At 41.6% G+C, this 25,073-nt stretch overlaps 1 protein-coding gene across 3 annotated transcripts; it reads left to right on the forward strand.

Annotated features, from left to right (window-relative positions):
- Positions 1-5,606: 5,606 nt before the first annotated feature.
- RMP64 (ribonuclease MRP subunit p64) lies at positions 5,607-22,160 on the forward strand (the record flags this gene model as incomplete). 3 transcript variants are annotated; one of them, XM_081085726.1, is made up of 9 exons in its annotated part: positions 5,607-5,711; positions 7,584-7,738; positions 11,162-11,241; positions 11,676-11,807; positions 12,253-12,330; positions 14,582-14,943; positions 15,254-15,315; positions 17,752-18,011; positions 20,708-22,160. In XM_081085726.1, 9 exons carry the CDS (start codon positions 5,609-5,611, stop codon positions 21,165-21,167), a joined length of 1,692 nt encoding a protein of 563 aa, XP_080941852.1. In that variant the 3' UTR covers positions 21,168-22,160. The 3 variants fall into 3 exon arrangements, with proteins under 3 accessions (XP_080941852.1, XP_080941853.1, XP_080941854.1); XM_081085727.1 differs by lacking the exons at positions 11,676-11,807; positions 12,253-12,330 and having other exon boundaries at positions 5,608-5,711; XM_081085728.1 differs by lacking the exons at positions 5,607-5,711; positions 7,584-7,738; positions 11,162-11,241 and having other exon boundaries at positions 11,703-11,807; positions 12,253-12,338; positions 14,831-14,943.
- Positions 22,161-25,073: the final 2,913 nt, after the last annotated feature.

Genomic DNA, 25,073 nt, shown 5'->3' on the forward strand with positions numbered 1-25,073 from the left:
TGAGGGCGGAACACCATCCAGTTGCTGCTAGTACCTCTGAGGGATCAATTGGGTCTGCGAGTGTGTCAAAGAGTTAGAGACTAGACGCAGGGGTGGGCAAACTTTTTGACTCGAGGGCCACAATGGGTTTTTTGTTTTTTTTTTTTAATATATATTTTATTGATTTTTTACAGAGAGGAAGGGAGAGGGAGAGGGATAGAGAGTCAGAAACATCGATGAGAGAGAAACATCGATCAGCTGCCTCCTGCACACCCCCCACTGGGGATGTGCCCGCAACCAAGTTACATGCCCTTGACCGGAATCGAACCTGGGACCCTTCAGTCCGCAGGCCGACGCTCTGTCCACTGAGCCAAACCGGTCAGGGCCACAATGGGTTCTTAAACTGGACCGGAGGGCCGGAACAAAAGCACGGATGGAGTGTTTGTGTGAACTAATACATGTTAACACTGCTGCTGGTGAAGGAGCGGAGGGGAGAGCAAGAGAACCCTCCGCTCTTTCGGCTCCGCGGGCCGGATAGAACAGCCGAACAGGCCGGATTCGGCCTGCGGGCCGTAGTTTGCCCACGGCTGGACTAGAGCCAGCTGCCATGACCTGAGCTGAAGAGCTGTGGCATGGCAACACTGTCCTAATAAGGGAGCAAATGAGAAGGAACAAGTCCCCTCTCTCCTCTCCTGCCTTCGAACCTCCCTCTGGTGGTACATGTTGGTATAACTACCAGCTAGTGAAGACCATGTGGTATTACAGCCTGCCAGCCACAAAATCACCCAGTATAGAAGGGTGGGATTGAAGCTCAGAAGCCATAGCTGGATGGGCCAGAGGTATTTGTCTCTGAATATATTGGTACACACACACACACACACACACACACACACACACACTCCTAAGACTTTGGTACACACTATTTGGCCAAATATTTTTTTCTCATTACTGTAGCAATATATATTTATTTATTTCCTTTAAATAGAACATACAAATAAGCTCACAGAAGAAAAAAGATTCATCCTACTGCTGGAAAGATAATCGTTGTTAACATTTTCACTTAGATCCTTCGAGATTTTTTTCCTCAATGTACAGATATGTATTTTTTCATTATCCATACAGTTTTCTAAACTGCTTTAAAAAACGTTTTACTATATCACCAAAAATTGCTCACATCAATATATATTTACTTATTTACAACGTGTTCAAAACTGATCTTAGAATGTGTCTTATGAGCCTCCTCCGGGGGTCTGGGTAGGGGGCCTTAATGGGAGGGCCCTGTGTTCTACGATATACTCCTATCCACTGCAATTCTGCCTTTACTAGTTTTTTCACGGATTTGATTTCTATGTAAGATTTTGTGAGGAAAAAGGATTCTACTGCCAAAATATCAGAAAACAACGGATTCACTGTGTGAATATATCATTTTCCACTTTGATGGTAACAACAAAGGATCACTTTGTATCTAAAATTGTGTCTAAAGTCTAGTCCAGGGGTGGGCAAACTTTTTGACTCGAGGGCCACAATGCGTTCTTAAACTGGACCGGAGGGCCGGAACAAAAGCATGGATGGAGTGTTTGTGCGAACTAATATAAATTCAAAGTAAACATCATTACATAAAAGGGTACGGTCTTTGTTTTTTTTTTAGTTTTATTCATTTCAAACGGGCCAAATCCGGCCCGTTTGCCCACGGCTGGCTAGTAACATGGTGCAACATACTTTTCACTCTGTCTATTTGACAGTAGCTCAAAATTATTGTAACATATATTTCTTGAATTACTGATGAGATAGACAAGGTTTTGTATATTAATAGCCATTTGTGTCTGTGGCAATCTTTCTTTGCAGACCAGAACATTTTAAAGGGTGGCCCTAAAAACCTTACTTTCTCTTTAATGTATATAGATAGCCCTTGCCTCTTCCACATCCCCAGTTCAAGAAAGCTCTGATTTCAAATATCCACTGCTCAACAGGAAGCCCACCTCCCTGCTCTCCACTCTTGGTACTGATCACAAATCCTCCTTCACTGACAACACAGAGACTCCCTCACCTACCCCAACATATCCACATCTAAAGCTATCTTTATTTTTCTTCCTCACTCAGAGAAGAAAGGCTTTTCAAAATTTAAGTCAACCCCTCTACCTAAGCACTTGGTCCCCTCCCTGCTTATCTCCTCTGGGACCTGAATGGTGCCTGGCAAACAGCTGATGCTCCGTTTGTTGAAGAAATAATGGGTCTTGCTCCACCTATTCCGCCCCTTTATCTCTTTAGTATGTCCATCCCTGCTCACTCTCTTGGCTCTTTTCCCTTAGCCTATATGTGATCAAATAATTTCCTGTCTGTGATGGCTAGGCTCTAGTACCCAGTTATTCGGTTAAATTGGCATCTAGGTGTTACAGTAAAGGTATTCTGCAGATGTGCGTATCAGCTACAATCAGTTGACTTTACGTAAAGCAGATTATCAGGGTAACTTGGGTGAGCCTGATCTATTCAATTTGAAAAGTCTGAAAGAAAGAACCGAGGTTTCCCTGAAGTCAAGGAGGAGGAGGAAAAAATCCCACCTGTGAACAGCAGCTTCAGCTCCTGCCTGAGTTTCCAGCCTGCCCTTCCTCATGGGCTGCCCTATAGATTTCAGACTTGCCTATCCAGCCCCGACAATCATGTAAGCCAGTTTCTTTCAATAAGTCCCTTAAAACTGATATACATTATATATATATATCGAGAGAGAGGGAGAGAGAGACCAGTTCCTACTGGATCTGTTTGGTGGAACCCTGACTGATACACTATCCTTAAAATTAGAATAAAACAATACCCTGATTGATCCTGCATCTCACTGTTACCATATAAACTGTCTTCCCTTCTCACCTAAGCTTTTGCAATCACACTCTGAGCTATAGCCTCATTTATTCATCTGGTGAATTGGACATGTTCTTGTGAAAATCCCATGGGCAATCTCAAACTCAGTATATCAAAAGTTATCTCATTATCACTGCCTAAATCCACTCGTTTGAATGTTATCTCTCAAACTTAAGATAAAAATCTGGAAGTCAAACTAGATACCTAAATATCTAAATATCAGACATCTAAATAAGTCACACTGTCCATCTTCAGTGCCAATGTTTGCATTCAGGCCCTCATGATGTCTTGCCTCAGCTTTTGTAATAGACTACCTCACCTCCAGCCCCATCTTCTCTAAATCTGTTCTCCAGCGCACTCTTCCTCTGATGCAAGGTGATTGAAATTGCCCTGCCTCAGACTCGGTGACTCCTTTATCACCTACAGCAAGGGTTCCTCAACCCTGACCACCATCACAAGGTGCTTTAAAAAACACAGATTAGAATCCTACTCAGACCTAATGAATTCCAACTTTCAAAGTGGAAGCTGAATTGTAAAAGCTATCCAAGTAATTCTGATCAGCCAGGTTCTGGAGCCACCAGTCTTCAGGGTAAAATCCAAAATCTGCCCATGATCTGACACCCCACTCCCAACTTCACCCCTCAGCACACATCATGATCCAGCAATACTGATAAGAGTCTTCCAACCCATGTTGATGAACCCCTGTCTGCCAGGAATGTCCTTCTTCCCTTATCTGCCTGGGAAAACCCTATTCATCCTTCAAAAACTTTATTCAAACATCATCAAGCCTCTTATTCAACCAGTGACTATTGACAAACTTGTGAAATTGTATACATTAAATATGTATGGTTCTTTGTATATCAATTATACTTCCATAAAGCTGCTAAAATTTACTGAGGTCCTACTACATGCCAAGCTCTGAACAAAGCATCGAGACATAAAGATCAGTAAGCTGTATTGATAGTACTGCCTTCAGCAAACTCTCATGCTATTGGAGGAGACATACAAATATTCATATTAATACAATAACGTGAGGTAAATTTTGTGAGTGTCTGTGGTAGCTGAATAATGCCCTTCCCCAAATAATGTCCACATCCTAATCCCCAGAATCTCTGTTACTTAAAAAAAATTTTTTTAATTGATTTTTAGAGGGAGGGGAAGAGAGAGGGAGAGAGCAGAATCTATGAATATATTACTTTACATTGCAAAGCAGATTTTATAGATATTAAATTTAAGATTCGGAGATGGGAGATTATCCCATTATTTTGGTGGCTCAATGTAATCACTGGGGTCCTTTTAAGAGGGAGGTAGGCCTAGCCTCCACAGCGTGAGAGAGAGAATGGAGGGAGACTAGCAGATGTTATGCTACTGAGTTTGAAAATGGGGCATGGAGACATGAACCAAGACATGCAGGTGGTCTCTAGAAGTTGGACAAAGCAAGGAAGTGAATGCTCCACTAGAGCCCCCAGAGGGAACCAGCCCTGCCTGCTGATTTTAGTCCCCTGAGATTAATTTTGGACTTCCGACCTTCAGACATGTAATGATTGTATTAGTGTTTTAAGTGGCTAGTTTGTAGTAATTTGTTACAGCACCCACAGGAAGCTAATACAGAGGCCAACTGTAGTAGCACATAAAGGGGATATGGAGTGGGGAAGGAATGTTCTGGAAGAATTACTTGGAGGTGATGACACCGGAGCTGAGGAAGGGAGACTGCAGAAGTTAGTGTGTGCAAGGCACACAGGGAGCATGGGAAGTGTGTCAACAAGGCAATGCTACGTATATTAAACGTTAGAAGTAATACCAACAATATTAACTCTGATAGTTCATTTGTATGCCAGGCACTGCTCTAAGGCATTTATAACTCTGTGAAGTAGAGACTATTATTATCCTCACTTTCCTAGGGGGACACTAAGGTCTGGGGAGTTAAGTAATTTTCCTGACATCACAGAGCCAGCAAACCGGCAGAGCTTTAATTAGAGCCTTGGCAGTGTGTCTCCAAAACCCACGAACTGCCTCTCTAATACTCGACTGTGGGAGCCTTAACGACGTAAGTAAGGCGGCATCAGTGTGGTGGAAGATAAATGAACTATTAGAAAGATAATAACGAGGTGGGAACCAGCAGGGCTTGGAATATTGTCTAGTCTTACACGGAGGATGAAACTGATAGTCAGCCCACGTTCAAGCTCCTTTGATGTGATTCCGGTTTTGCTATCGCTCCAGATAGAGGAGCCTTGACTATCTCAAAGTAAATCACTCCAGTGTTACAACCTCTACTTTGCATAATCCTCTTTATCTCCTTGCTGCCTTTTCCCCTAATGTCTGAGGCGGAGTGCATACGCCAACTCAACTCTGGGCCTCAGTTTCCACATCTGTAAAATGCCTTCAAGTAGTAGTTCCAACCTTGGTTGTGCCTTAAAATCCCCTGTGGGTAAGCTTAAACCAAAGGCAGATTCCTCGCCCCATCTCCGAGATTCTGACTAATTCCGGGCCTGGGCTTTCCCCCAAACTCTCCCAGGTGATGCTGATGAGCGTCCAGGTTTCTACCTGGGTCCTTTCCAGCTCAGGGTTTGGGCCACGATTCCGCGAAGGCCCCGCCCCTCCCTCGCCCCGCCCCAGGCCCCGCCCTCTTCGTCCCCGATTGGTCTCAGCTCCCCGCCGAGATGGCTTTGCGGGTCCCGCCCCGCCCCCTCCACTCGCAGCCCCGCCCCCGCCCCTCGCAGTCCCGCCCCCGCCACTCGCAGCCCCGCCTCTCGCAGCCCCGCTCCCGCCTCGCAAGATGGCTGCAGTGCTGCGCCGCCCGGAGCCTTGGAACCGCGTGACCATCCCAAAAGCGGGGAGCCGCAGCGCAGTGACGGTACAGGACCCCGGCGGGGCCCTGGGTGAGTGAGGCCCCGAGTGGAGACCAGTCCGCAGGCAGCGGGCCGGCGGCCACGTGCGCGGGGGCGGGACTTCCTGAGCCAGCCGGGCGCCCGGAAGCGGCGCGGGGCCGGCCGGGGCAAGCCTGGGCTCCGAGTTTCCCAAGGAGGCTGGGGGGCCTGGGGCTGCACTGCGCCTGCCTGAGCCCACGCGCTGTGCCGAGGGGGCGGAGGGGGCGGAGAGGGCGGAGAGGGCGGACGCGCTTGGGAACCCCGTTTACCTCCCGTCAGTTTCCGGCTTTCGCTGGGAGCAGCGGGGGGAGCCCCGTAGGCACTCGGCTTACCCCGCGCTCTTTCCGGGCCTCTGCTTACTCATTTGTAAAATGGGGTTAGTCCTTCCTCCCTACCCATCACCGGTTGCTGGGATCATCTAATGATGCTGTTCTTTTATTTTGTAATATCCAACAAGTTACGGTGTATAATTAACAGCAGTTAATCTAGATTTCCCGAGGCAGTTTCAATTTCAAATGTTCCGCTCTATTATCACCCTGATTAACTATAGTCGTCATTATACACCCAGAAACTAGTACAGTGCCTGGCACACAGTAAGCATCAAGCAACGCATGCAAAAATGAATAACTGCATAATACTGTTCGATTAGGTTTAAAATTATGGTCACTGACTATATTTAGAATAGTATATAAACAAGCTTTTTTTTTTTACTACACATAAGTTTAAAATTTATCTGTCAAACAGCAGTATTTATACTAGTAGTTAAAAACAAACTTGGAAAAAGTACATGGCAGAATATATAATAGGCGATTAGTTTTAAAATGTCTTTTGTGTGTAAAAAAATGGGGGATTCAGAGAAGTATACAACATGTGCCCCACCTTCAAGGTACTAAAGGTTAAAGGTGTAAGTGTGCACCAAATGACTGCAAAGTACTCCTGTGAAAGATTATTAAAATCCTGGTAAAATGTGATGCAGATATACACACTTGTTTAACAGACATTCTCTTGATTTTTAGACCATATAATCTGTCACTGTTTTCCAACTGACATACTTAATCATTAATTACATCCTTAGAGTTAAGGCTGATTATGTATTTGTTTTTGGTTCCTTTAAAACAGCGATTTTCAATCAGTAGGCCACAAGAATTTTTTGTTGTTGTTAATTCTCACCGAGGATATATTTCCATTGATTTTTAGGGAGAGTGTAAGAGAGGGAAAGACAGAGAAACAGAGAAACACATTGATTGGTTGCCTCCTGCATGAGCCCTGACCAGGGCTGGGCAGGAGCCTGTAACCAAGGTACGTGCCCTTGACCGGTCCGCAGGGCAACACTCTGTCCACTGAGCCAAACTGGCTAGGGCCACAAAATTTTTTTAAACATGTAATACTTGACTATTTATGGACACTTACCTCTTTTCCCCTTAGATTGTCAAATAAAAAAAAATGACAACAGGCAACCCAACAATAGCTGTCTGGTGTGAATGAATCAAAATCATACCTATTTATTTGGTCAGTTCAGCAAAAAGTATATTTTTTGGTGTGCCACAGTAATTAGTTTATATGTGCCATGAGATGAAAAAGATTGAAAAAAATGCTGCTTTAAAACTGATAAGGAGCCCTGGCCAGGTAGCTCAGTTGGTTAGAGCATCATCCCAATACCCGAAGGTTGCAGTCAGGGCACATACAAGAATCAACCAATGAATGTATGAATGAGTGGAACAACAAATCAATGTTCTCTCTCCCTCTCCCCCCTGCCTTTCTCTTTAAAATCAATAATTAAAATATCTTAAAAAAATAAGGAAAGATGCTTCCTTCAGTGATTTTTATATAATACACTTAATGCAGAAATACATATTTAAGTCTTATTAAAATTCTCTGCTTTAGACCTTTGTATTGAAGCTGTACTTAAAGGATGCTGGCTTGTTACACTGTCACTGAAGAGCCAGACCTTAGATGCAGAAACAGATGTGCTATGTGCAGTCCTTTACAGCAATCACAACAGAATGGGCCGCCACAAGCCCCATTTGGCCCTCAAACAGGTAAGGAGGAAGCCTTGTGTTCGAGACTCAACATGTTTGCTTGATGAAGATGGAGCTCACACTGCTACTTAATATTTTGTTATTTACAGAAACTGAGTCTGAACTTACAGATTCATGCTCTCTGGTTAAGTTTCTATTCCCATTACTTAGGATAAAAAAGATGACGAGTTCTTCATCAAAGAACTGGGATCGCCCTCACCGGTTTGGCTCAGTGGATAGAGCGCCGGCCTGCAAACTGAAAGGTCCCAGGTTCGATTCCGGTCAAGGGCATGTACCTTGGTTGCGGGCACATCCCCAGTAGGAGATGTGCAGGAGGCAGCTGATCAATGTTTCTCTCTCATCGATGCTTCTAGCTCTCTATCTCTCTCCCTTCCTCTCTGTAAAAAGTCAATAAAATATATTAAAAAAAAAAAAAAGAACTGGGATCATGGCCTTTCCCTGAGTTTTCATGTCTGGGCAGCTTTATCTCCTTCTGAGTCTTTAATTCCAAAGCCAAGTGTATCTCAGATTGAACAGATTTCTCCTCTTGGAGTCCGAGTTGTGAATAATTCCTCAGTCAGAAAAAGGTGGTGCTCCATGTTCTCTGCTGCTTCCTTTTATGTAGCTGTGCCATCTAATCAAAACTGCCTCTGCTTCCGGCCCCTTTTAGTTCTGGCTGCATCTTTTTTTAGCCTTGTCAACTTTTAGTTGTCTTACTATCCTACTAATCTTTTCTCCACCCTGATACATTCTATAAAGCAAAGTAGATAGATCACCTACAACACAGCTTTGATTTTTAATGGTCCTCCATTGTCTCCTGAATAAAGACCAGACCTCATCGGCTGGCTTACAGGATCCTCCATGGTCTGTCCTATTCAGTTTTTCTAGCTCAGGCTTCTCTCTTGCCTTCATCTGTTTTACATCCCAGGCAACCTGAATTCTTCACGAGTCCTCACCGTGTTTGTTCCCTCACCCGAGCCTTTGCTTACCTGCTCCTGTATGTTTGGAAGGCCAAGTCCCCTCCATCTCAGCCTGTTAAAAGCCTTCTCATCCTCTAAGTTCCATTTCAAGTCTTCTCGCAGTAATCACTTCTTCCCAAGGGGTAACATGAGTGTTTATTATGGAGTTGCATCTTTCTGATTAGTGAAGTTGGACTCCTCCTCTTTTTGTGAGTCTTGGCTATTTGGGCTTCTCTTACGGCATTTAGCGTGCTCTGTGTTGCAGTATAGGCATTTGTGTACATGTTTTATGTCCCTACCATCCCTTAGAGTAGGGAGCATGTCTCATCATGCTGCTACAATTAGTATTACTCTTACTACTACTGCCTTATATATCTGCTTCACATAACAGTTTACAAAGAACTTTCATCTACTTTAAGATTTCTTTTTTTCTACCTTCAAAAGCTAGATACTGGAATTACCTTCACCCTAATGATCACCAAAGGAGAATAGAAAATAATCTTGATTCCTCTTCTGTGTGACAGTACTTTGAGTATATAAAGACTGTCTGCCCTGGCCAGTTTGGCTCAGTGGATAGAGCGTCAGCCTGCAGATTGAGGGGTCCCAGGTTTGATTCCGGTCAAGGGCACATGCCTCAGTTGAAGGCTCGATCCCTGTGCCTAGTACGGTGCATGCAGGAGGCAACCAGTTGATGTGTTTCTCTCATTGTTGATGCTTCTCTCTCTCCTCCCTTCCTCTCTGAAATCAATTTTAAAAATATATAGAATGTATATATACGTGTGTGTATAAATATATATATGTATGTATGTAAATATAACTGTTCTTATGTTTCTCCATGTTTTCTCTTCCTTGCTAACTTCTCAAGCCCCCTCCCCGCCTTTGTTTGAACCATAGCTCACTTACTGCTTCCCCAGATGCTTTATTATCTCGGTTTGCCAGTACTTCTCTCAAAGGATGGTGTCCATAATTAAAAAATGAAAAAGAGCTGACCCCAGAGAATTTAGGGATTGTTGCTGCCATTGTTCTGAAAACCATCCTGTTAAGAGAGAGTCCATAACTTTTTTTTTTAAATATATTTTATTGATTTTTTACAGAGAGGAAGGGAGAGAGAGATAGAGAGTTAGAAACATCGATGAGAGAGAAACATCGATCAGCTGCCTCCTGCACATCTCCCACTGGGGATATGCCCGCAACCCAGGTACATGCCCTTGGCCGGAATCGAACCTGGGACCTTTCAGTCCGCAGGCCGACGCTCTATCCACTGAGCCAAACCGGTTTCGGCAACTTTTTTTTTTTTTTAATTGATTTTTTACAGAGAGGAAGGGAGAGGGATAGAGAGTTAGAAACATCGATGAGAGAGAAACATCGATCAGCTGCCTCCTGCACACTGCCTACTGGGGATTTGTCCGCAACCAAGGTACATGCCCTTGACCGGAATCGAACCTGGGACCCCCCTAGTCCGCAGGCTGACGCTCTATCCACTGAGCCAAACCGGTTAGGGCGAGAGTCCATAACTTTGATTGGATTTTTAGGAGCATATACGTAGCTCTAGCGAGATACTATCTTTGCCAGTATCAGTGGCCATCCAGATCTTGACATCCTTCAGTCTGGATGCAGTCCCATGCATGCCCTTTGTGTGGTATTTCCTGAGGACCACAGAATTCTTGACACATTTTGTATGATGGATGGCTACTATTTTTCCTTTTTTTGATGAAAAATGCTATTGAATGCCTACTCGATGCTCAATACTGAGTACAGTGGTGGGTAAAATAGACAAAATATATTGTTCTCATGGAACTTATAGTTGAAAGGAGAAAGGCAATCAATCAAATGTCAGATGGTGATAAGTGCTATAAAGAAAAAAAGTGCTGAGGGGATTGCAATTTTAAATAAGGCATATCTTTTAATTTCAATATTTAATATATATATATATATATATATATATATATATATATACACACACACACTAACTTACTAGATTTTTAGCAAATAGAAATTGGTTAGTGTTTATTTCCCAGCATGCCTTGCACACAGTAGGTATTCAATATACATTTGTAAAATGAATAGACTGATCACTTTCCTCATTTCTGTGGCACTCACAGGCTACTGAAATTTAGTAGTTAATTACTATTTTGTCTTAATAGTTTTACTATTAGAAATCATGTTGCTACAGAAAAATTATAATCTTGAGAATAATCTTATACTTACTTTGGTCTACTTTATAGCATCATTCATAATAAATTCTTAGTTATAATCTGACTTGAGAAATTTGTTTCGCTGGATAAATTTTAGATTTTTAGCCAGAAGCAATTACTTTGAGTTACAGATTTCTTTACCCTTAAAAAAAAGGGGGGGCCGGGGGAATTCTGTGGTATTCAGTATATTTCCATACTTTGAAATTTTGGTTTTCTTTGCTTTGCTGGTCCCATCAGTGGCCTTGTCTGTATTATATGCATATGAATTTGAGCTGCTCTTCCCCTTTCAGGTTGAACAGTGTTTAAAACGTTTGAAAAACATGAATTTGGAGAGTTCAATTCAAGATCTGTCTGAGTTGTTTTCTTCCAAGTAAGTGGTCCAATTGCCTTGTGGTGAGAACTCTGTCTTGCTGTGATCTCCCTTTGGATTTTTTTCTGCTTGGTGTTGGAATATAACCAATTATACCTCAGTTATACAAATGTTTTAATTAGGGGTGCTGGTATTTGTGGTAATCTCCTTTTGTTGGCTTGTGGGAGGGACTGATGTCACTTGAAATCTGGGACATAAGATTATATTGAAACATCAGTGTCCATGAAATTCAGTGAGTCCTATTTGAGCATAACTAGCTCAAATTGAGCTTAAAGCAACCCTGTACTTGATTGAATAATTTCTATTTCCAATCTAGTTCTTTCATAAATGTAACTTACAAAATCCAAATTATTTTGGTTCTCTTTTCCAACTTTGTATATAAAAGTACTTTATATTTAATAATGAACGTAATATACTTTTCTATTTTTGTCAAGTGAAAATCAGCCTGTAGCTACCAAAGCATGTGTCATCCCCAGCCAACCAGTGGTGGAATTTGTGTTGATGAAGATTTTGGGAGCCTGCAAATTGTTACTTCGCTTGTTAGATTGTTGCTGCAAGACATTTCTGTATCCTTGAAGCAACTGAAATACCTATTTCTCAGTTGGAATTATTTGGATAAATTTAGTAGTATTTCCATTTGAAAGCTAGGGGGTCTGTAGGAGTTATAACCTATGGAATTCTTATAAATTTGCTTCTTGGCCTCCTTTCCCCAGGAATTGCCTCATACAGCCATTGCCAGAGACTGCCTCTCTCTCTCATATGTATTATCCTAAGGACGCTGACAGAAATTCTTATCTTAGAAACTAAACCTTAGAAACTCAGTTTAACAGTGAGAGCTCTAGCAGAGTGCACACTACTATATTTTTAAGTTTCCATGAGTTAAATGGAACATGTTTTAAGGCTTTAATTCATCAAAAAAAATTCTATTTCCAATCTAGTTCCTTCATAAATGTAACTTACAAAATCCAAATTACTTTGATTCTGTTTTCCAACTTTAATTTGAATCTCCAGCTTGACTGTGAAACACCTAGGTTTGCAAGAATTCATTATTTTAAACCTTGTGATGGTTGGGCTGGTGAGCAGGTTATGGTATGTATGTACACATCTTTGTAATCATTCGTTTTCTTTTTCATCTCTTTAACTCAGCCTAGGTTTCTCACTGGTTTTCATATTTTCCCAGGGGATGCTGAATTTGTGGGAGTTCTGTTTCATTTGATCAGAGTTTATGTGGGTGGATTTGGAAGCTAAGTGTTTTATGTCAAAAGATTAGGCTTTAAATCTGAAGGCAAGAGACCACCTCAACACTAAACAATTAAGCAAATGAAATCCTAGGATTAGCAACTAGAATAATAAAAAAAAAATCATTGCTGTGATCATACAGCAACTGGCCCATTTAAAGTGAAGGTCTTTCTGGGCAGGCTGTTTCACTCAATTCTTTTTGCCTCTAGGTTTATTATTTTTAATGGCATGACCTTCCTTATGAGCTCCGGATTCTTTTTCTCCATCTGAAACACCACTGCTTTTTGAAATACAGTTAGTTGATATAAGAATACTGGTAGTAGCTGCAAGGTAAAGAGACCTTCTCTTGCATCTCTGTATATTACTAGGGGCCCGGTGCACAAAATTTGTGCACTCGGGAAGGGGGGTCCCTCAGCCCGGCCTGCGCCCTCTCCCAGTCTGGGTGCCCTCGGGGGTATGTCCAACTGATGGCTTAGCAGGGAGCAGGCCTAGCTGGCAGTCGGACATCCTTAGCGCTGCTGCAGAGGTGGGAGAGACTCTGTGAGCCTGGCTTCTGGCTGAGTGGTGCATCCCCTTGTGGGAGTGCACTGACCACCAGGGGGCAGCTTCTGTGTTGAGTGTCTGCCCCCTGGTAGTCAGTGCACGTCATAGCGACTGGTTGTTCTGCCGTTAGGTTGATTTGCATATTAGCCTTTTATTATATAGGATGAAGCTTGATGGATAATTGGACTCGGAATCTGCCCCATATTTGTAAAGAAACCAGATTTGGCCTGCTGTAGACAATTGGGATTGTTATCTCTAATTTAAATTAAAACTAAAAAAACACAAAAATTGTCTTTGGAGATTAATAAAAAACTTGCTTTGCTGTCTCAACAAGGATATCTTAAATACTATTTTCAGTCATTCTGTTTTTCAACTTATTCTTAGAGGTAATAATGTTAAAATTACTAATCATATTATTTTCTATGTCAAACAATCATTCTTGTCTATAATGAAAATAACAAGTTTTTGTGATTACAACAATAAAACATGCTTATTTCAAGAAATTTTAAAATGTAGGAAAAAATGTAAAGAACCTGAAATTTACCTAAAATCTCACCACCTAGATAAAACCAAACTTAGGATTTTGGTGCATATCCTTTGAGACAGCTTTCTGTCTAGTACTTCATTTAGTTTTTTTTTTTTTTTAATACATTTTATTGATTTTTTACAGAGAGGACAGGAGAGGGATAGTTAGAAACATCGATGAGAGAGAAACATTGATCAGCTGCCTCCTGCACACCCCCTACTGGGGATGTGCCTGCAACCAAGGTACATGCTCTTGACTGGAATCGAACCTGGGACCCTTGAGTCCGCAGGCCGATGCTCTATCCACTGAGCCAAACCGGTTAGGGCTTCATTTAGTTTTAAATAACATTTTGTTTTGTGTGTGTGTGTTTTCTTTTTGTTTTTTTTTTGTTTTTTTTTATATTTTATTGATTTTTTACAGAGAGGAAGGGAGAGAGATAGAGAGTTAGAAACATGGATGAGAGAGAAACATCGATCAGCTGCCTCCTGCACATCTCCTACTGGGGATATGCCCGCAACCCAGGTACATGCCCTTGACCGGAATCGAACCTGGGACCCCTCAGTACGCAGGCCGACGCTCTATCCACTGAGCCAAACCGGTTTCGGCATGTGTGTGTTTTAAATAATTGATTTTTAAAATAAATTTTTATTGATTTCAGAAAGGAAGGGAGTGGGAGAGAGAGATAGAAACATCAATGATGAGAGAGAATCATTGATTGGCTGCCCCCTGCACATCCTCTACTGGGGATCAGGCCCACAACCCAGACATGTGCCCTGACTGGAATCAAACCTGGTACCCTTCAGTCTGCAGGCCGACTCTCTGTCCACTGAGCCAAACCAGCTAGGGCTTAAGTAACACTTGGGTTTTTCTATTAAGGCTAGACTAATCTGGCTATTTGCAAATATGTGCGATAGTGTTTTTTATCTTTAGTGGTAGGTTGATAGGCATTTATTTTCAGCTTTGAATTGTGGTAATTATGTAATGCAAATTGTAATTACTGGTTAATTCATGATCTCCTATTTCTTTCTCTAGGGTTCTCTATAAAGGTATTTTAAAAAGGCTGATTTCTTTATATGAGTCATTGTTTGGATTGCTTCAGGAGGTCTCAAGGATTCAACCTTTGCCTTACTTCAAAGATTTTACCTTTCCTTCTGATATTGTTGAATTTTTGGGACAGCCCTATTTAGAGGTCTTTAAGAAAAAAATGCCTACAGCTTTTGCAGCTAAGGGAGTAACTAAATTGCTAAATAAACTGTTCTCAACAAAAGAGCAATCACTGAGGTGCAGTGAAGAAACTTCACATAGGATTTCCAAAAAAGCTAATCAAATGAAGATCAATATACAGAATAATGTGGATCTTGGACAGCCAGTAAAGAATAAGAAAATCTTCAAAGGTAATATGCTTTGATATAGCACATACTTAAAAAAAAGTTGAAGTTACAATACATTCATGGGTTGTGTAGAAGATATCCCATTCCTTTTAATTTTAACACACACTGATTATCTTCAAAGAGGTATGGTAATACCTGTGTTTTCTAAGTTTGAACTTTTAAATTGTTTATTTCTGTCGTTTCATAGTTCTTTGCTTGTTTCCTCTACTTCTTTTGTAGTAGTTTGGTAAGAAATATTGTCATGCACTTAAGAATTTGTTGATTTGAAAATAGTATGCCTAAGTTTTTGTATTTGATCTTTCCATCTCCACAGCAAAGTCATCAGAATTTGATGTGAGGGCGTTCTGCAAACAGCTGAAACACAGAGCTATTCAGGTTTGGCTTAATTTATTATAGCTTGATTTCTGCTAATGTATACAGTAGATGCCACTTACCAAGGACAGAGATTAAATCTGTTTTTTATCCCTAGCTCTAAGCTTAGTACCATCTTAGTTCTCAGTCTGCTTATGAATGGAGGCACTCCAAGGGATTTTAGTGCATCGAGTTAATTCAGTTAATAAAGTGCCTTCAGAAACATTTTATTGAGTTTTGCTAGAACTTTAAAGTGACCCTAGGATCCATCGTAGGTGTGGATTATACTGTAGCTTAAGAGAATGGGCCTTGCAGTCAGAAATGGTTTGAGTCCTTTAGTTTGTACTAGCTGAGTGACCTTATGTAATTTTCTTGACTTGTTCATATCTCTGTTTTCTAATAGTATGTACTTCATGGGGTTATGCCATTTTAATGCAAGGAAAGTGTTCAGCATAGAGTCAGGAGTATGGTAGATACTTAATTGGTTCAGTGTCATTATTCTCCTCCTCATCATGAGGCTTCCATTTCTTCCTGTCCAGGTTCAAACTTTAACACGACTCCTCTTCTTAGTCAGTGTCCGTACATTCTTTTTGTTCTGGATCTAACTATGTTTGTCAGTGTCACCCTCTTTCATCTGATGACTACTTGACTTCTGTTACCCTTTGTCTTCTCAAAATTGTTTTTTTCTCGTTTGCTTCATGGATTATTTCTTACATTCTATTTAAGAATTCTGTCATTTCTAATGTTAGAGTGCTTTCTTGAACATTTATAAGGCTTTCAGTTTGCAGTTACATTATGTCCAATTCATGAGTTCCAGAGGGAGGAATAATAATAATAATAATAATAATAATGGCTAATACATACTTATATTGCATTTGCTCTTTGTCAGGTATTGTCCAAAATATTTTAACTCATACAATCCTCACAGAAGTCCTGTGAGATAGGTGCTATTATTAGTTTCCATAGTTCAGGTGAGAAAACTGAGATACATAGAGATCAAGAAATTTGCTCAGGCCACGTGGCAAATATGGGCAGAGCTGGGATTTGAATGCAGGCAGTTTGGTTTCATAATCTGTTCTTTAGCCTTTACACCAGCCTCCAAAATAGTAACAACTGTGGTTCTCTGTGATCCTGAAACTTCTGTAGTCCATCCACCTATTGCTAGGTTTTGAAGTTGGTTGGTCGGCATCCCTCTTATTCATGACTATCACTACCACATTTTTTAGCAATTAGCACTAATATGCTTAGTTTGCTTTCAGATAAGACTTATTTAACAAATCACCAACACAAAGCATTGGTAGGTTTCTCCTTTTCTATTTTCTACTGGTTTTTATATTCTTGAGGATAAGAAATTTGGAAGAAGGTAAGCTTTGATTGAAAGATGGAAGCAGACCTAATATGTTGCATAATTTCATAAATAGTATAAGTCAGCTGTGGGCAAACTATGGCCCGTGGGCCGGATCCAGCCCGTTTGAAATGAATAAAACTAAAAAAAAAAAAAAGACCGTACCCTTTTATGTAATGATGTTTACTTTGAATTTATATTAGTTCACACAAACACTCCATCCATGCTTTTGTTCCGGCCCTCCGGTCCAATTTAAGAACCCATTGTGGCCCTCGAGTCAAAAAGTTTGCCCACCCCTGGTATAAGTTGATAAAATTCAAACTTGACTTGATACAGAAAGGTGGATTGAAGAGACAAAGGTGCAACATCAAAAGATGGTTGAATTGAAATTGAAAATGGTACTTAGTTAAGCATTTTAACATATGTTCAGCAATCATCCCTGTCTTCATGTGTCTTCAGTAACATTTATAACCCGTCACTGAGGAGGGTGACTCAGGGTACATAAGGAAGTGAAGAACAAGTTGTGACAGTCCAGTAGTACAGAGGAAAGGGGCTCTTCAGTGATTTTTTCCCCCCCATCAGATAGGCTTTGACCAATATTTAATCATGTGGAGTTTTATTCTTATGTGTGGGTGAAAGATATATGTGTTAGAATATTTATATTGTTTCCTGTGTGCAACTGAATTCAGCTTGGATGGGATCTATTGTAGCTCAGAGGGGGACACATTTTGTGTTAGGGAAAGTGAATAAAAAATTAAGTTTTTTTAGGACAAAAGGAAGGTACAGTGAACTAACAAAGGTTTCTCTTTTTTTAAAAAGACTGATTTTCAGCCTGGCCAGCATGGCTGTTGGTTTAGCATCACCCTATGAACTAGGAGGTTTGATTCCCAGTCAGGGCACATCTCTGGGTTGCAGCTCAATTCCCGTGTCAGGCATGCAGAAGGCAGCCAATGGTTCTCTCTCATCATATTTCTATCTCTCTCCCTCCCTTCCTCTCTGAAATTAATAAAAATATATTTAAAAAGACGGATTTTCAAATTTTGATAGTCTGAGTCAGCTTGTCTCTTTTGTCATATGTTTACAATTCAGTAACAAATCACCTTTCCATATTTCAGAAGGCCAGCTTTGAGTTTAAATGTCCTCAATCCCAACTAAAGGCAACAAAACATTCTTCTCAGGAAGTGACAGGAACTCCCTGTGCCACAACTTTTGTGCAAAGATTCCAAGAGGCTGAGACTTTCATACAACTTTCTGAAGAAATCCAAATGGCGATTCTGTGGTGCAGGAGCAAAAAACTCAAGGCTCAGGCTTCCTTTCTGGGCAATAAACTTCTTAAAAGTAACCGCCTTAAACATGTGGAAGCTCAAGGTTATAGGTAGGTATATTACAAAAATTATGTTCCTTTTTTTTGTTGTCATTTAGGGCATAAGTATATATATTCAAGTCAGCTTTCTTTAAAATGGCATGTCCAGTAGCCCAAGGGGGGCTAAAAGTGGAATATACTTAATCTGTAATTTTATTTGCTGCTTTTGTTGGGCAAAGTTCTATCACTGGGAGGAGTAAACTTGGTTAATTGAATTTATTCATTTATACTTTTCACCGTTCCATCCATTCATTCAGAAGCATTAGGAATGTCTGGGGATACAACTGTATGTGAAACAGACTTAATCCTCACAGATGCTAGCTTTAGTAGAAATGATGGCCAGTCTTCCCACAGCTTCAGAGCAGCAGGATGAGTGAGTGAGAGCAGACGCAGAAGGTGCCTGCCTTCCACAAGGGCACACCCCACACCCTGAGGTCAGGGTCAGGTAATGTTCGTTTACAGGAGCTAGACTCTCCGTGTACTGATTTCTTACTTTCATAGAACTGCCCAAGGATAGCATCTTTGATTGTGAGCCAGTAAGTATTGCTTGAAATAATACATGAAATTAGACACTTTTTAGGGCTTTATTTATTTTTTTAAATATATATTTTATTGATTTTTTACAGAGAGGAAGGGAGAGAGATAGAGAGTTAGAAACATCGATGAGAGAGAAACATCGATCAGCTACCTCCTGCACATCTCCTATTGGGGATGTGCCCGCAACCCAGGTACATGCCCTTGACCGGAATCGAACCTGGGACCTTTCAGTCCGCAGGCCGAGGCTCTATCCACTGAGCCAAACCAGTTTCGGCAAGGGCTTTATTTTTATTGAAAAAAAATAATAGATGCTCATGGTAACAATATCAGCCACAAATGGCTATAAAGATCCTTATTCCCCCTTCACAGAGACAGTCCTTCTGACCAGGTTTTAATGTATCCTTCAAGCAATATTCTGTGCACCCACTATAATTTCTTATCTATAGTTAGACATATATCTATTCAGGACTTTATAATGGTTCCCATTTTGTCTAAAATTTGTTAAATTTTTAAATTTATGGAAAAAATATTCCCATTTTAGTAAAAAATTTGATACAGTAAGGGTTTTGTAACGAGTTTTGATTAAAGGATATGGGAGAAATTAAGTGTTCCTCAGGAATAAATTTCTGGAAGGGTTTTCACATTGGGATCCCCACAAGGCCTGTCCATCTAAAAGGGATCTCCTCAGGGTGGAAACAGCCATAAATGGAGAGAATTGTCCTGCTCAAGACTGGATTTAATGTCAGAGGTAAATGAGGAGCGATGATAATCATTAAAAGTTCATGAAAAGGATAACCAACTGGTGTTTATTTGGTTAAACCATTATTTTGTATTTCACAAATATATAGTGCTGTTTTGCTGTTTAAAAATGTAGAATATTTTAAATCTCCTTTGTGTCCACAGTAATTGTGGGGTAGGCAGTATTATCCCTATTGTATAGGTGAGGAAATGAAGGGTTTTGCTCAGGGTGTTGGAGATCTGCAAGTCAATTCAAATCCTCTGATTCTTCTGTTTTCATCCTTTCTATTTCTATTTTTTAAAAATATATTTTTATTGATTTCAGAGAGGAGAGGGAGAGAGAGATAGAAATATTAATGATGAGAGAGAATTATTGATTGCCTACCTCCTGCACACCCCCTACTGGGGATTGAGCTCACAACTCAGGCATGTGCCCTGACCAGGAATCGAACTCTGACCTGGTTCATGGGTCGATGCTCAACCACTGAGCAACACCGGCTGGGCTCTATTTCTGTTTCAACTGGGAAGTATATCTAGCCTCTCCCCACTTAAAAATCTCTGCTTCTATTAAGACAAGAAAAGTAGTTTGGAGACAGAGATCATGAATTACTAACATAATGGGCTCCCACAAAGTTCTATATGTTTAAAAAGGAAGAGGGGAGGATGGTTGGGCAGGAAGTACAGACCCATGCTAATCTTTTTGAAATCTGACTACGGCAAACAGTGAGGCAGTTAGCAAGGTACCAATGCACCTTGTGGCAGTGCATCCTATTCAGAAGCAAAACACCTAAATCAGCTATTTGAGTTCTGAGCTCCCAAACTTGAAGATGATAGAGATGAATCACAAATTGGGTAGCTCAAGGCTGTTAGTTCTGTGTGCCAGAAGCCCTGTCTTCTCATTCTTTATATAAACTCCTCCACTTTTATTCCTTTTTTCTTGTTAAATTCCTGCTACAACAGGAAGTTGTTTATCCAGAAATGGATGAATGCACCCTCACAGACTTTTTTCTATTTAAGATAATCCTTTCCCCAGTTCCACTTACGTATTTTCAGTGTATTTTATGTATTAATTACATTATGAACAGATTAGCAATTATCAGGAAAAAGCTCTGGCACTAAGTATGGAGGTATCTCACCACTAAGCTACCTTGCTAGGCAGTTGTAGGAGTTACTTTACTTTGGGACTATAATGGGGACACATTTGCCTACACCTTGAATGAGGGAAGTTGTGCTCTGAAAACACAGATTTGAGTTGAAGCTCCTATTTCCTTATTTTTCATCATGATTCTGGGGTTGTACACAAGAATGGGACTTAGATAAATTGTGTATTTTTCTGTTGCAAGTTGGTGAAAAGGAGACAAATTAAAAGTTTTTGAGAGTGTTTTCTCTGCCACTTAACAATCTCAAATTTTTCCTTTCTCTGTCCTTTAAAGTTTGCCCAAGAAACTAGAGTGCATAAAAACATCGATTTGCAACTGCCTTCTTCGTGGCTCAGATAGCAAAACTTCAAAGCATCATCCGAGACTAAGAAGATCACAGAATAAGATTTTACTGAGACAGAGAAAACCACAGAGAAAGTTGCAGCCGGCGCTTTTAAAGGAAACTCAGCAATCCCCTCAAGGGACTCAGAGTTCTACAGATATCAGTAAACGGAGACTCTCACACTGTGCAGTTCATAAAACTAATGTCTACGCTAACAGTAAGCAACTCTTGAGTAGCAGAGCTTCAAATCCTGTCATACAAACTAAGGAGAAACAAAATCATGAAAATCTTACAGGAAGCAATGAAAATGAAAGGGATTCATGGACAATGATGCAAATAAATAAACACAATACATCAGGAAACATTGAGACAGATGACATTGATGATATTTTTGCTTTAATGGGAGTTTAGATACTCATCTGTGAGACTTTTAAGTGATTAGCAAGCTAGTCCAGTATTCTGCTGTTTTAAGTGGAACTCCTGAAATCTGGAAAGATCTGAAAGCACCACTTGGACTCAAGAGATTTACTGCAACATTGATTAGCAGTTCATTTCAGTTCAGTAAACATTTATAGCTTTGTGTCATTTCATTGGCAGATGTTAGACTATTAAATAGTCCAATTTGCCAGGTGTTAGGATGAAAAATCTATATCCTGCCCTTGGAAAGCAGCTATCCTGACTGAATCTGGTAGATCCCTGAAAAATAGTAATTTTATAACTTACCTGGGAATAAAGACCCAAATACTTAGGTTTGCAAAAACCTACTCTGAGCCTTACAAAAAATGGGGAGTGGAGGTGGGGAGTAGCAAGGAAGCACCTGAAAGACCACTTTGGCCTTACTGGCTCCATTACAGATAAGTCCACTTCTGAACATCAAGGTTTGTAGCTTCTATGGTAGTGCTGTCCTGTTGATACATTAAAATTGATCATTAAAGGAACTCAAAAGTTTTGTCAACAATTGTATTACTAGGGCCAGGCGCAACCATTATTTCACTTTATTTGTTCACCTTTTCTCATAGAAGAGGATATTAAAATGCTTTTGGAATTTTCAAGTTTGTGGAATTATTTTGTTTTGTTTTATTTATGGGGTGTGTGTGTGTCTGATTCTGGAAAGGATATACTGTAACGTGACCCAGGGTTATACATGAAATACAACAGGATAAAACCAAGTAAAAGTAGGTGAGAAAGGTAAATGAGAAGATAGAATTAGGAGACACAAAATAGACCCGGATATGAGGCTAACCATGTATTTATAATTTGGGACTGTTGCTGTCATCCGACATTTGTATGTTGCTTGTTCAATTGTTCCAAGAGGGTAAATCTTACGTATTTTCAAGCAATGGTGTGAAGTTTGAGGTAATTTTTCAAATGTTAAGGCTTATTAGAAAGGTTAATAAGCTTCTCTTTGTTAAGTAGGTTGTTGCTTTAAGTTTTATGTTATACAGACATAAAAATCAAAGTGCTTTCGTATATACCGCATCCTTTTCCTCAGCCATCCTGTCATTTTCTTCTCTTTCCTTTCCCTTCTTTATCTGGCCTTGCTCGTTCTCTTTGTGCTTCTGCCCGTTTCCCCTTATCTGTACTAATGGTTTTCAAACTTTAGGCTGTTTGAGAATCACCTAGTGGGTGGTTTAAAAGCGCTGATTCCTAGTCCTTTCTGAAGAGATAAACAGCCACAAAATAAAGCCAGAAATTTGCAATTTTAACAAGGAGCCCGAAATGCAGTCAGATGAATATTGGTTTAGCTTCCTTTCCCAAAAGTTGAACACCCTGATTTAATGCACAGTTCTTAATCAATCTTGAGTGACTTTTCAGTTTCTATTTCTCCTAGCTTCCTACCAAGTGGTAGTAGCTACTAATGGCCTTAAAACATGGACAATAGCAGGATCTCATTCATGACAAGTCTAGAAATAGCCATCAGTTTCTAAGATTCGAAGACTTATGGGCCAGTCTTGCTTCTGCTTTTTTTTGCTCATGACCACTGAGCTCATGACCAGTTTCCTTGGGCTTAGGTTTCTTCATCTGAAGTAGCATTATTGTTCAAGAATCATTTACAGTTGATTATTCCTCATTGGAAAAACCAGAGTCAGTGAGTTGTCTAAGAAGGTAAAACTATAAAGACCTGAATAGACTATGAACCTAGCACTCTTTTCCATATTACTAATGTTCCTTGGAGTAAGTTTCATTATCTCCTTTTCTTATCTTGTGCCCCTTATAATTCTGAGAAAAATAGTAAAAGGCTTCATATGATAAAAGGGTCAAGTCTACAAAATGATAATTTATATATATTTAGAAGGAATGTAGTATTCTATATTAGTTAATTTTCCAAACAACTTAAATTCAAAAATGTTTAACGTTTTTAAAAGTAAAATCTAAAAACCATAACTTACCTAGTAAATTACGTTAGAAACTACTGTAGTGCCATAGTGAATACCAATTTAACCACTTCTGGTGGCATTAGAACAGTCAAGTCGTTTATAAAGATGGTGAGACTTCAAATCCTCTTGACCTTCTTCAGCTGCTGCCATGATAATCTGGAGTAGGACTAGACAACTGTACCTTGCCTCCTGCTCCAGGAACCTCTCACTTCCTGCCTCTTGGCTTCTGACAAGCTGCAGAAACTGCTTGGCCCTTGGTGTATAACTCGGAAGAGGTGTGGGTCACCCTCCCTCCTTCAAAAACAATTCAGAGGCATCCTATCTAATAAAAGAGAAACATGGTAATTGACATACAATCGCTACCCTTCCCATTGGCTAATCAGGGAGACATGCAAATTAACTGCCAGCCAAGATGGCGGCTGGCAGCCAGGCAGCTTGAAACTAACATGAGGCTTGCTTGCTTCAGTGACAGAGGACTCCAACGTTCCACGCCTGCCTTGCCGACCTCTGAACTTGCAGTTTGAAACATAGTTACAAATATAGAAGCTAAACAAAACCCCAGAAACCTGCTTTCAGCCCGCCGGGATCTCAGAGCTGGAGTTGATACAGTGTTTCGATAATAGAACCCAAACAAACCAGATACCTGCTTTCAGCAGCAGAGGCCTCAGAGCTGGAGCCAGAGCTAAAGCTGGCCCAGAATAAAAAGAAAAAAAGGAGCAGTTGAGAGCTTCAGTCACCCGCCAGCCTGAAAACAGCCCTCAGCCCCTCACCCAGACTGGCCAGGCACCCCAGTGGGGACCCCCACCCTGATCCAGGACACCCTTCAGGGCAAACCAGCCGGCACCCACCTGTGCACCAGGCCTCTACCCTATATAGTAAAAGGGTAATATGCCTCCCAGCACCGGGATCAGCGGAGCTGCGAGGCCTCCCGGCACTGGGATCAGCGTGACAGGGCAGCACCCAAACCCCCTGATCACCCTGCAGCTCTGTGTGTGACAGGGGGCGGGGCCACAACCTCCCTATCCGCCCTGCACTGTTTGTGACAGGGGAAGGCGCCCCAACCCCCTGATCAGCCCTGTTCTCTGTGCCTGATAGGGGGGAGCTCCCCAACCCCGATTGCCCTGCGGCTCTGTGTGTGACAGGGTGCGGCGCCCCAACCCCCCCCCCACCCCCCCCTCCACGGGCCCTGCTCTGTGTGTGACAGGGTAGAGACATAACCTCCCCAGCGGCCCTGCCCTGAGTGTGAGAGTGGCGGCGCCCCAGCCCTCTGATCGGCCCTGCTCTGTGGGTGATAGAGGGCGGCGCCCCAACCCCCTGATGGGCCCTGCTCTGTGCGTGACAGGGGGCAGCGCCCCAACCCCCTGATGGGCCCTGCTCTGTGCATGACAGAGGTAAGTGCCCCAACCCCAATTGGCCCTGCTCTGTGCATGACAGGGTGTGGCGCCCCAACTCCCCAATCGGCCCTGCTCTGAGCCCGACCAGGGGCTGCACCTAGGGATTGGGCCTGCCCTCTGCCACCTGGGAGCAGGCCTAAGCCAGCAGGTCGTTATCTCCCGAGGGGTCCCAGACTGCGAGAGGGCACAGGACAGGCTGAGGGACCCCCCTTTCCCCCCCGAGTGCACAAATTTTTGTGCACCGGGCCTCTAGTCTACACTAATAAAAGACAAAGATGCTAACTGACTGTACCTTTGCTACACCCGCCAGCCAATCAGAGCGACTAAATGCAAATTAACCCAACCAAGATGGCGGTTAATTTACATATACCAGCTGGGAGCGAAGACTGAAGACAACGTGGAAGCGAAGCGCTACAGAAGGGAGCAAAGTAGAGGCAGTGGAGACAGGAACAGAGCCAAGGTGGCAGAGGCAGGAGGTGGGAGGGAAACCAGCAGGGTGGCGGAGCGGGAGGGAAAACAAACAGCCGGGCGGCGGAGCGAGAGCG

This window comes from Myotis nattereri (genome assembly GCF_964212035.1).
Source record: "Myotis nattereri genome assembly, chromosome: 3".
NCBI lineage: Eukaryota > Metazoa > Chordata > Mammalia > Chiroptera > Vespertilionidae > Myotis > Myotis nattereri.